This window comes from Pagrus major, chromosome 23 (genome assembly GCF_040436345.1).
Source record: "Pagrus major chromosome 23, Pma_NU_1.0".
Lineage (NCBI taxonomy): Eukaryota > Metazoa > Chordata > Actinopteri > Spariformes > Sparidae > Pagrus > Pagrus major.
In genome coordinates, this window is record NC_133237.1 from 16,330,006 (window position 1) to 16,343,231 (window position 13,226).

Sequence of the window (13,226 nt, forward strand, 5' to 3'; positions counted from 1 at the left end):
AACAGGGCTAGCTGGTTAGCATGCTAACTTTTTATTTCTTTACATTCTGTTGATAATTTTTTTGTTAATTTTTGAGTATTTTCACATACAATTTTACATATTGCTCCTTGAGATAGATCTATCCTATAACAGAAGTGACAATATTACTCTCATCAAAGACGCTGTACACTCCTAATCATGGCAGCATCTACACGTCAATTAAACTAATCACTTTTGCCTTCATGAAGACATGATTAGTTTGTCCTCAGAACTAAACATAGAACTGAACCTGATTCTATTACAATGCATGGTCAATTTATTGCTTTGTTATGCTCTCTGACTTCCCCACTTTTCACAGTGGATGCATTTGGGCAAACAGAACTGAGAGGCAATTTGACTGCAAAATAGGATGCTGAACAAGTTTTGATGCCTCAGAAAATTGCGGCGATCAAGAGGAACTTAATTTCCTTTTCTGAACTTGAAGAATCCATCTTTCTTTCTTCTTGATGTCAGATGTTTATGTAAAAACAGCCACAATCAGGTACAAAATATTCCACGTCAGACATAATTTTACTTTTATCCATCCTTTGCATTGATTGAGAACTTCTGGGAATTTAAATGTTTAAATGTCTCAATGTACTTTTAGGCACCAACGGGTATGTGCGCTATAGCAAGTGGCTTCATAGGCTGTGAATTTAATGAGACACCCACTACATCCTTGTCTGACTGCATCACAGTGCCATACTCCAACACAGCAAGCACTGTATGCCAGATTGTGAGGGAAAATGTTACATCATTCACCCACTCTAGCTGTGTGACAGCATGACAACTTACATAGTTGGTTATTATTGATTTTCCATGTCAGTGACTGTACTGCTCAGAGGGCAGTGTAATTCTTAAATCTGCATGCTTTCTTCAAGTCTTGCTCAGCATGAATAAGCAGCATGCCCAGGAATATAGTACACTGAAGGTGATCATTAAAATGATTTTCTTTTTCACCACTCTTTTACATCAAAAGATGTTGGAAATACAGTAATAGCCTGATTTTCTGGTGAGTGCAGGCAATGAGAAAGCCTCCTGCAGTCCGCAAGAGATCTTGGTAGATTTATTTTTCAGCAAGACAACAAAACCACACACACGATGCAGTCATAAAGCTACACAGAAATGGCTTCAAAATATCCTGGAGTATTGGCCAAGTCAGAGTCACAGCCTCAGTCCACTTGAGAGTTTGTGGCAGGTAAATTGTTTTCCACTCACGGCCCCCATGGAACTTGAACGCTTGACAGAGCTTGGGCAGTTTACAAGGAATAATGGAGGAGAAAATGTACAGTCCAAATTAGGTGTCAACTCATATGGCTTTTACCGATAACAGAAATCAAGGAGATTCAAAACCGGTATCTGGGACTGATATTTATTTGCAGTAAGAATGAAAATGTTCATGTCAAAATTTAGAACAACCAGTGATGAAATAAAATAATAAGTACTAATAAATAATAAGTACAATATAACAAAGTAGTGTTCTGAAGTACAATTTTGAGGTGCTTTACTTGAGCATTTCCATTTTCTGCTACTTTATACTTCCTCTCCATGACATTCATTTGATAAATTTAGTTACTTTGCAGATTCTGATTATTCAGTGTTAACAGGCTATTAATTGTGACATGTTACCAATCATACAGTGTTGTAGGTGTGACATTGTGTGAGAAGGTGTTACCTCAGATCCAAAGCAGAACACTTTAATACGTTTATTTTATCGGCAATCTAACAAAAAAAAACAGAGGCCGATTCCTGTTGAACATCAGCCTCGATATAACAGTTACACTCAGTGTCTGACTCTTTTTTCACAGATCCTTAGCTGAATGAAAAGAAAAACAGCTACACTGAGAGTTCCCTACCACATTTCTCTGTCATGTATGGTCACAGAAGCTTCTCTGTCCTCTCCTCTGTGTGTTTGACTGAAATATTTAAAATAGAAATAAATTCTTATCCTGTTTTGATCTTTTTCAGTTTTAATAATGTTGATTTAAAAACAATTTCTTCAGCAATTAATCCTAACAACACATGTCTCTACAGCTGGTTATTGGCTTTACCCTGACTTTGTGGGTATGAGCAAATAAGTCTTAATTGACCAAAGTAATTTTGTGGTAAGTAATTTTTATGGCACACCATGTGCTCACTTAGAGAAATGTGAAGGTTTACTTCAGGCATCATCTTACTTCATATTTGTTTCAGATGCTCATGTGTGAGTGTAATGTGAAAAACAGCAACCTGTGGGTTTTTTTTTTTTTTTTGTCATAATTGTTATGCTGATAATCATGTGAAATTGTGTGAAAATGCCATTTTTAGTCAAATAGCATCATCAAATTTCCTCTGGGGAGACACTGGGGAAACTTAATTTGGTAATAATTGCCAAATTTCCTTTTACTACATATTGGCTTGAAAGGGGTGAATGCTTGGGCTATGTTGATATATTTTTGCTTCATAGCTGTTCGTAATTTATATCAATTTGTCGAAATGTTTTTGACATTAACCCTCAAAAAGACAAAAAACATATGCTCATCACATCCACTGGGCTTCACCTGCAGAGCACCTAACTTACCTCACGCTGACGCTAACGTTAGCTTGCTTAGCTTAGCTTAGCTTAGCTTAGGCGCCCATCACTGCGTAACTCCAAAACGTCACGTTATTGCTCCACATATAACAATAAGTGACCTGCTCTTACTGTTTTTTAACGTTAGCTAGTTAAGTTAACCCATCGGTTTACAGAGCAGTAAGCTCCCAACGACAATAATATGCTGTGTTTACTTTTCTTTTTGGACGCACAGACGCTAAACGTCAGTCTGCGATGAAGCTGCCCCACCTGCAGGACCCTTCCGGTATGACAGGTGACCGTAAGTGCCTGCTCATAAATTACAGGTAAGCTATTTGAATAACTACTTAAACGTAAGTGTCATACTTACTTTAATGTTTTGCTATTGTGTTTAGTAACACCAATGTGCTTAGCCATAAATGTTGATGTGTATTTAGCCTGTTAAGTCTGCATACTTCACCTGGGGTGGGGTGGTCACAGTCATCTCTATATCGGATTGCTGTTACCCTTGAAAATTGAGTTACAGTAAGACTCAAGTTAACTAAAGATAACTGTGACCGGATGTAGTTTTTGTGCATCAAAAAACAAAGTTGAAGCACCTTCATCTGTAGCTTTTTTCAACAAAGTATGGAAACAATCTCACACTTTTTTTTGTCGCAATTTTTCTTAAAGATTGTTTAATTCTATAATAATCCAGATGATAGCACTGTTGAGTATGTATATGTACGCATTTGTCATTTGTCATACTTAATTTCTCTTTTGTTATGGCATGTTCTGTACATATATTTATTTGTATTCTCCTTGTTTGATGCCCTTATGTAGCTTTATTCTCGGTGTAGGTGCTTTATCGTAGGCAACTGGACTGAAGGAAGGAAGGAAGGAAGGAAAGAAAGAAAGAAAGAAAGAAAGAAAGAAAGAAAGAAAGAAAGAAAGAAAGAAAAGCACCTTCACAGCCCATGTTCCGCCCTGGGTTTTATTTTGGAATCCTTCAGCGGAAGTTCGGCTCTTTATTCCTCTAACCTTGACTCTGTGGATCAGTCCAGGAGCGCTGCTGCCGCTGGCAGCCACAGTTTACACTCAGTGTGTTATAATCTATCGTCCAGAAAGACGCATCTCTCCTCTCTTATTTTTATCTTTTCCCTATCAAAGTAAACTCAGAGCAATTAACGGGATGTGTTTGTTTTTTTTCTCAGTTTCCATCCTGAACTATTTTAGTAGTCATGGAGAACCCACGGACCCAGCTGGAGAGCTTTTACGCACCGCGCATCCTGGAGCGTCGATGCAAATGACAGTGTAGAAAATCTGAAAAGTTTGCTGCATATTAGGGAAGCTGTGCGTGGGCTGTACATCATGAGGTACGGCTTGGTGGTGCTCACTGCTGGGTTTACAGGTTTGCTCAGTTTTAGCCTCCTGGCTGTGGCGATTGGGACCGATTATTGGTACATCATCGATGACAATACAGCCGACCACAAAGGTCCGGACGACCTGAGTTCACATTCTGGACTGTGGAGGATTATTGAGGGTATGTCAACTCAACTTAAACCCTTTATTATGATCTGTAGTTTGTGTGAGATTTCCGTCACAGGGTTTTCATATTCATTGTGTGAGAGCTGTAATGAGGTTTCGAGAAGCTTTGACAGTGAAACTAATGTGCGTAAAAAGCATTGAAGGTCTGAATTCTGAAATGTAATCGCTGTCATGCCGAGGCAGTCTTGTTCTGACTTGTGCAAACACAGCATTGATCGTTTATGTTGTTGACAAAGTAGGGAAATCGATGCAGATGGTTACATGGGATCTAATAATGTTCAGGGATCAGGGGTCTGTGATGTTGCAGCGTTACCCTCCTCACAGAAGCTCGCCTTGATTTATTCCTCACCACTCCACTCAGAGAGGAGAACTCAGGTGCACAAGCTGCTCGCAGTGGATCTCAGTTTTGCACAGAAGAGATGACATGCCAGTGCGACTAAGGGCTGAATTGTTTCTCCTCATTTATCATCATTCATCAGACTAGATGTATTGCATTTTTCCCTTTCCAGCCATATGGCAACTACTCCCTCACATCTGTATCAGCCCCCTGCAGGCAGCAGCTGCAGGTGAACACGCAGGAGGCTGCAGAGAATGAGATAAAGGATGTTTTTCGGCACAGCTGCAACATAATTTGCTCATTGGCTGCACACCTAGAGGTTTCCACCACAGTTTACCCAAAAGCTGAAAAACATCCACTGACATGAATTCTTGGTGCAAAACTGTCACACATGCAGGTCTGAAGAAATATGTCTTATATTATTATTATATTATACAATTGATTTGACTCATCTAATCATACAATGTGTTCTATTTCTACTAACATCATTTTTATTCTTCATTGTTTGGTCTCCAGTAACAATTTTGCCATGTCTTGGAGCTCTCTTCTGTCCAGTCCTGTCATATCTTGACCTTTTTCCTTGACATTTTCAGGCGCGAACAGCAGCTCAGTCATCCCTTCTTTCACAGCAAATTTGACCAGCCTGTCGCAGACGGACAGGCACCTTCTCGGTGAGTGGTGGTTTTTGTTTATCAGCTGACATATGTGGCGGTAATGAAGTGGATTTAAAGTAGAGAGTCTGCCTGCTGATGCAATGACATTTACAAGGAACAGTTTGCTGTCAGAAAATCTAATCCAATAAGCGAAATGGGAACATTATGCAAAGGATAGCATATGTTCTGAAACAGTCGCTGGTCACAGCTTTGTCAAGGAAATGGAATACACATGTCAGAAGCCATCTGAAGCAAGTCTTAACACACTGCAAGTTGATTTTCATGCCCTACTTACAGTGGGAGTGAAGGGCTCCCTGGATGGCAGAAATCAGTCTGAGAATCTAAACTGATTTTGGAAGTGGTCGCACCCGGCAGCAATTTTAGATCCAGCTGACATGAAGTGAAGACACTGTATCAAGCTTAGTCCTTTAAAGGTGCAGCACGTAGTTTTGGGGACGGAATTTTAATCGAAAGATCTTCGTTGACTGACATTTTTATGCCTAAACAAACAAAATAAACAAACTCTTTGTTTTCGTGACTGAATAAACAAACTGACCTTAATTGTTTTACTTTGTTTATATGTGGCAGACCCTGCCAACTTTCTAGCTTCAAACAGTGTTCTGGGGACCTTATTTTCCTCTGAGAACAGCTTTGAAAAAATAAATGTTTCTGAGTTTGTATTATTACTTCATTAATATTGTAAATATTAAAATTCTGAGTTTGCTGAACTACATAGTTCCCCTTTAAGATCTTTAACCCCGCTAACCAGTGTGTGTTTGCACATGCATGTGTGTGTTTGAAGGCTTGCACAGGGTGGTGGTCATCATGTTGCCTCTCAGCCTGGTCCTCCTGGTGTTCGGCTGGATCTTTGGACTCGTCAGTTCGTTGGCCAGCAGTCCAAACTTGCTGGCTGGATCAGCATCTTACGTTCTCTTCTGCAGTAAGTCCAGACAGATTTTGATTTGATAGGTTTTGTTCTGCGGAGCCTGTAGCAATTACATGTGCTTTTCATGTAAGCTGGTCTGTCATGCCGGTGCCAGAGGAAGTGTGTGGGCAGAACAGGTACCTTTGTGTGTGTGTGTGTGTGTGTGTGTGTGTGTGTGTGTGTGCGTCAACTTCATCGCAGTAGAAAACCTTGACGATTCTCATTTAATCTCTTCTCTCTCACTTACTTGAAGGAACACTTCGTCCCAAAATTGAAAAGGCATAATTTTCCTCCAACCCCTAGTACTATTTATCCATCTAGATTTTAGTTTTTAGTTTCAGTTTCTGACTTTTAGAGATGTCTGTCTTCTCCCGAATATAATGGAACAAGATGGGCATCAACTCGAGGTGCTCAAAAAAATACATATGAAAAACTCAACAGCAATGTGTCTTTTCAGAAATCATGAAGTGGGCCTTAAAGAGACAGGCACTAGACAGAATTCGCAATCTATATACGAGGTCAGAGTTGATATTTATGGTGATGAAAAAATGTCCATAATGGTACACCAAAGGGGCATAGCTGGCTACTAAAGGGTCGACATTACGAAAATACCCAGTGTAAAATGTTATGTTGACTCAACAAGTAACTGTGATCCATTTGTATCACATCCACAGCTGCATGCAAACCCCAAGCGATTCTAGCTAGCTATCTAATCAGTCCAACTATTGTATTACATTCTGATTTTACAGTATATGCACCTGCACATCTATTATCTAATGAACAATAACAGTTTTCCCGTTGTGTTCTGTTTAGACTTTAGCCATTCTTCTTTGTTGGATTACATTTCTTGGTGCAACATTATGTAACCTTTTTTTTTTTTTTTTTACCTTAAAACAGCTTAAAAATCATGTTGATGGTACAGTGTCTTGTAATAGGGTAAATGTTGTCTCTGTCTCAGCCACTCCTAACACTTGTTTCTGCACTTCAGTGAGAGGGTAGGATTGTTACATACATGTTGTTTGACTGCAATCAGTCAGCTGGCTGCAATCAGTCAGGAGGCTATATAAGGGGGTTACAGTTCCCCTGCTCAGTTGGTTGTGTGTTTCCGGGAAGTCAATACCATCAGTTGTCTTTCTGTGTTTTATGTTTGAGTGAAACTCTGAGTGTGTTTGAGATTCTTCTTTTGGCCAGTTTTAATACATTTTGTTCCCCCCCCTGTCCAGTGACTCCCACTTCACCTTTGGTTTTTGGGTCCAATCCTGTTGTCTGTCTATCATTTTGATACAATCAGTGGGTGGCTGTGTATTTTATTCCCACCGCCACCTTTTAGACACCAAGGGACCAATTTGCTTTGACCCTCTTTGTGATTTGTTTTGTTAGTTTCTCAACCTGTGAAACAATGTTAACTTAAAGATACAAGTTCCCAACACATAACATTGTTATGAGGTAATGAGTGTAGTTAGCACCTACATTATGTCTGACAAATTGTTACAGACCTGGGATTTGTTTTTATGACGGTGGTGTTGCATTCAGACACTGTGGGCGGCCCCAAATCGCACAAAATGCCAATTTCTGCATTATGTTGCTTCAAATAAATTTTATACAAATCATACTTTTTAAGTGTATATGACACATATGATTTAAGATGGAAAAATAAAACGACAGGTAAGAGAAAAAATATGCATTTTTCATTGTAAGGCAACTGCTAAAATCTCATTTTAGTGTCCCTGGACTGAGGAGTATACTGGAGCAGACGGAGGGCTGATGAGCAAACAGTCATTAGCGTTGTGTAAATGTCGTACCTTGCCTTTGGCTGCTGTAGGTAGAATCCAGGGCTACACTCTACATTCGTCTGTGTGGACTTTCAGAAACCCATTCGACTAAATTGAGTCAGCTAATGATCTTTTCGCTCACTCTGTTATTAGAGTGGCTGACGATGGGGATTATAAGGTATTAAGGAGGAGAAACACCTTCAGACTGGTGTTATTGCACTGTGCACGACTGTTTGTCAGAGAAGACACTGATTAACTCAAGACGTTCACATACAATTATTGCAGAACTGCGTGTGATAGTCGTGCTGCTCTGACAGGGACTCCTGTATGCTAAATTAACAGTTTTTGAAACCTTTTTTTTTTCCGAAACACTGCTGTTCTGCAGAATTGTGTGAATTTAAATAACTTGAGGCAACGATCTACTGATTCCATGTTTTTCTTTGCACTTGCCAATCAGATTTGCATAAAACAAATCAAATCATAATCACAAGCTGGTTCCTGATAAGGCTCAGCATGATTTTAGACAACAAACCACCAAATGTTCTCTCTACAGATCTGGACACAATTAGCAGTATTGATCACAGCATCCAGAGTAATTGCTGATCCTGATGAAGTGGCACAAAATTGCAGAGGACCATGTCTCTGATTGAAAGATTTTTTTTGTAGAAATTGAGTGTGATCCAAAAGACTATAAATAGAACGTTTACACCATTCGACCATGAGGCTGACACTGGTTTTGAGTGAAGCGTCTTAAAAGCTTTTGGATGTATTGCCATGAAATTCGAACAAATTGATGTTCAGGACAAATTTTAATAACTCATGCTGAGCATGATGCCATGTTTGCATTAGCATTTAGCCCAAAGCACCCAACCAAAGTCTCCTGTGTCACCTTCGCGCCTTGCCTACCCTACATGTTCGCATTCTGTGGTCAAGTTTGCAATACTGAATATGCAATGTTAAGTTACACTTTCATAAATAAAGGCACCAAAACTACTTGGTTATAAGAAAAAGATCATCGTTTGGCTTAAAATAACTACTTCCTTGAAGCAATCGCTGTTGACTCCTGAGTCTAAGACTGAGACATCAGAGGCGGAGCATTGGGCCTTTCTGATTTTGTTGACTAACATCATTTTTGCTTGATTTTTTCGCTTCTCTGATGAATGAGATGATTTTTGTCTATTTTAATTGTGTTTATTGTTGTTATTTCTGACTTTGTTGTGCTGTAGTCTTTAGTTCAGTAATCAAATTACTTCTGAGCTGCTCCTGACTGATTGCCTTCTGGCCTTGGGCACCAGGCTGTGACATCATATTGATGAAAATCCCAAGGCTGAAAAGGCTGTTTTGTTTTGATGCAGGATGCTCTATGCTTTTCTCATGTCTGACCTCCTGCCTGTTCTCAAAATCTCTACTGGAAACAGCAACAGATCCTGCAACCTGCACGCTGAAAATAGCCACCCTCATATATGTTACACCAATATGTTTGCTCAAGCCTGAACAAGCTCGCACTTGTAACCTTTTCTTTAATGGGGATCTAGCCATTTTAATGCGATGGCGTGCTGTGGAGGCTATGCGACACGAGTCAAAAATAGAAATCAGAGACTCATTTGAGAATTTAAAGAGTAATATTTAATAGTTAGAATTTAAATCTTAAAATTCACATAATAAACCCATTTTAGTCTTTACCAAGGTTTGGAACTATTTCACCATAATCAGCTGGTGCTCTTTTTATTTTTTCACCCAGCCAAATAAGAGTCTGCCAGATAAAACAGAGTATCAGCCTATATAATGACCCTGGAGACAGCACTTTGAGCAGAAATCCTCTATGACTGGTCTGTACAGAGAGGAGACCTAGATCCGCTTTTTTCCTTTAATAGCAGCATAAGAGCACACATCCATCAGCAGCACAGTAACAGAGGGATGTTTTTCTTCCCTCACCATGACAGGTTCAGCCATGGCCTTGTCACAATTACACAAGAAAATATAACATCCACCAAAGAATGAATTTGAGCTGAGGTGGGAACCTAAAGGGAATGATCTTGAATCTTGATTTTGGTGAGGCTGAGAGTGAACGCATGGATCTGTCACAGAAATAGAAGGTATTATTATACTTCATCATCTGTGCTGACAGGCCCAGCTTCCCGTGTCACACAAAAAAGACAGCTAAATTCATGCTTTGCATGTCCACTTCTCACTATAAAAAGACCCGTCCGCCCGTCCAAAACCTCCTCTGACAAATGAAAATGGGAAATGGATTGAAGTGTTTTCTTCTGCTTTTTTATTTTATTTATTTATTTATTTATTTATTTATTTTACTTCTTTGCCCTTTTGAGTTTGAGAGATGGTATACTGAAACACAAGTTTGATGTTGATCTTTGCGTCAATAGGTCCATGAAATCCTACTTCTGTGAGCTCTCACATCACGTACTAGAGAGATGAACCTGTTTGAGTCTCTTAGAAAATGAGATTGGGCAAAATTGACATTTTCATCTTTAACAGCTTTGACTCTGCAACTCAAGGTTGTTTTACAAAACAATCTTCACCCCAGTAAAATGGTTTTGCTTTTCTAAGTGAGCACATTAGATGTTCAGCAAATCCACCACAGAACTAAAGGTTAAAATCTTTCCATGCAGAGGTCTAATCATGTGCAACAGATAAAAGGTGACAAGGAAAAAAACTGTAATCAGGTGTACTAATCAGTGGAGGTATTTTCTCTGCTATTCTCCAGCAGACTTCAACTCATCTATAATTTAAACACGTTTCAGTCCATGTGAAAATGGTTTGCCTGCCTTCCACAAAAAGGAGGACTGCAGAACCCACAGTGCTTTTCTTTCTTTCTTTCTTTCTTTCTTTCTTTTGACGTAACACCACTTTTGACCCTATTAATCCCATCCGATGTAAACGAATGAGGAAATATTGTCCATGTAAACATAGCTACTGACCCTGACAGACATACACCTCGCAAGGCAGCTGGATCTGCAAGATGACGTAATTATGTGGTCACACAAATCCATCTTTCGAAGGCTTTAAGGTGCGTGCTTGTCACCAAAACACACGGCATTGAACCAATCAGCATCCTTTTAAGAACTGCCGGCAGCTAGAGGTGCTAGAAACGGCGAGAGAAGCGACTGTTTGTCAATAGCAGCTCCTCAAGAGGTAACTGCAGAGTATGTTTCATTGAAAGAAGACCAAAAAATGAGGGTTGGACCCTTTTTTTAAAACATTTTAACAAACCGGTTTGACACTAGACTTGACCGGTGATACCAAGTTCCACCACTAGCTGTGACTCCATATCTGATGTGACTCAGCCGCTCCCAAGGGGAAAATAATGAGAGCAGCACTACAGTCCATCATGTCAACTGTGTCACATCATGTTTTTATTTCTCACTACAACAATTTAACTTCATTTTTCTTATTCTAAAGTTTAAAATCAAAATAATAAATAAATTAAGACTTCAGTTGGGTGAAACTGGAGAAAAAATGTCATTTTTCACAATACATTCCTGCAAATGTTTCACAATAAAAGCCTCGTTAAAAATGAGAGGTTTCTGTCCACTGAAACACTAGAAGGCTTTTCTTGATTGACAGATGTTTTCGTTCCTGTCCTGTCTGGCTTCGGTAAGAGGTTGGCTCCACCGCTGGTAAAGCTCTCCGTCTGTTATAGACATGGATAGACAGATGGTCAAATTATCTGCCGAGTGTTCTTTGAAAGTGCCTGTCCTTTTATAAACCGTTTCTGCCGGCTTCTTTCCAGATATGGTTCTGCGTTACAAACCATCTGGTGCGTCATGTCTTTAATGTTTTTAATGATCAGAAGTTAATGGAGGTTAATAAGAGCATGCAAACGTCCAGCGTTTAGTGGTTCTGCCTTCCATGTTGCCACAGTAAAGGTCAGTCTGGATTGTGCCTGTAGCGGTGACTGCTCGATATTTAAGGGGTTTGGGGCTTGACATTCAGTGTGTTATTCCTTCCAACCATCCTCTGTGCTGTTATCCAAGATGCTTCATATGTCTTTTAGGAAGAAAAGAAGAGGAAATGAAAATTTCTACAACTCGCAGTAGAAACTTAAATAATGTGATTAAATTCAGAGGCAGCTTGCTGAAATAATTTGGACTTGACTGATAAAAATTGCTTTAAATCTTTAATGCTTTCGGATAATACTAATTGTTTCCAATTATTGGGCTAAGGAGTCTGTATCATCTAATAACATCCACAGATTTAGATGAAGACAGTTATGTTGGAATAGGATTATTTTCTAATTAAACTACCCAGTTTTTACAACGAAGTCATTAAGGTACAAATCCATTAATAAATTATGGTGAGCCTTTTGTTCCAGGTGCAAGTGAATTTGGGATCATCTTTCCAATGGTGCCTTGTATCTGTTTCAGGTCTCTTCACCTTAACTGGGCTATGCATCTACATCAAATACTCCAACCAGGCCATGGAGGACTTTGAGCGGTTCGTGCCCCCGGAGAACCTCGCCGATGTGGACGTGTCCTACGGCTGGTCCTTGGCTGCAGCTTGGGTCTCCTACAGCCTGGAGGTGACCACTGGCCTGCTGCTCATGCTGGCTGCCAGAATAACTCAGATGAAGGGACACTATGAGTCTGGTGTAGCCATCGCCATGTTATAGGTTCATGTTTTTATTTATTTATTTATTTTTCAGTGAAAACAGCTTTGGCGCCATCAAATGTGTCAAGGGCCGAAGCAACAAAATGTAGATGCAAGCTTTCCTTTCATAACTGCAGCCATAGACATATGTTATTTAATAGACGCTGTTGCACATGTGTTTCTTTGTTCTCCACAATGGTGTTGGAAATGCATCCGCACAAAAAGAAAGAGGCAATATCAATTCAGAGTGTAATTACTGCATAAATTAGCAGCATTTTCTTTTTTCTTTTTTTTATGTTATTCAGTCGTTTCAGCCTTGTATTGCCATATTCCAGTCAATATATATGTAAAGCTTATCACTATTGTATTATGTATGAGTTTGTGGGTCACATTTTAATTACTTTTGACGTGAGATTTGTCTTGAAACATTTTTGTAATTGACAGAAAACAGCTTAATCTACGACCCAAATGCAAACTCAAAGCCTTGCAATATAAGCTCAGCAGAGAAACAAAGAGTTTAGTCGATTGTTATCATTTTTTATTTATTTTTACACTCGCTATAGGAGGCTATTCGACTTGAGGACTCCTGCATCTCCTCTGCACCCTTATCTTACAGTGCATTTAAATGTGGTTCAAATCAGTGGTTCGGGATATTAAGTTCAAGCGAAGATATTGCTGATTCTGCAGCACAGAACCACCAGGCAATGAAGCCACCAGCCCCTCAGCACTCGGTCATATCTGCTGCCTTGTTGGTCCATGCGCGAGAGGAATTAGCATTTCACAGCTTTTGAAAAGCAGTCAACATTTTGGTCGATGTTAGATGTAGAAGTTAAGA

General features: G+C 39.5%; 1 protein-coding gene across 1 annotated transcript; it reads left to right on the forward strand.

Moving 5' to 3' along the window:
- The first annotated feature begins 3,919 nt into the window (after positions 1–3,919).
- LOC141020251 (transmembrane protein 235) lies at positions 3,920–12,413 on the forward strand. The gene is made up of 4 exons (XM_073495347.1): positions 3,920–4,091; positions 5,027–5,104; positions 5,889–6,026; positions 12,169–12,413. The coding sequence occupies exons 1-4, from the start codon at positions 3,920–3,922 to the stop codon at positions 12,411–12,413; spliced, it is 633 nt and encodes a 210-aa protein (XP_073351448.1).
- Positions 12,414–13,226: the final 813 nt, after the last annotated feature.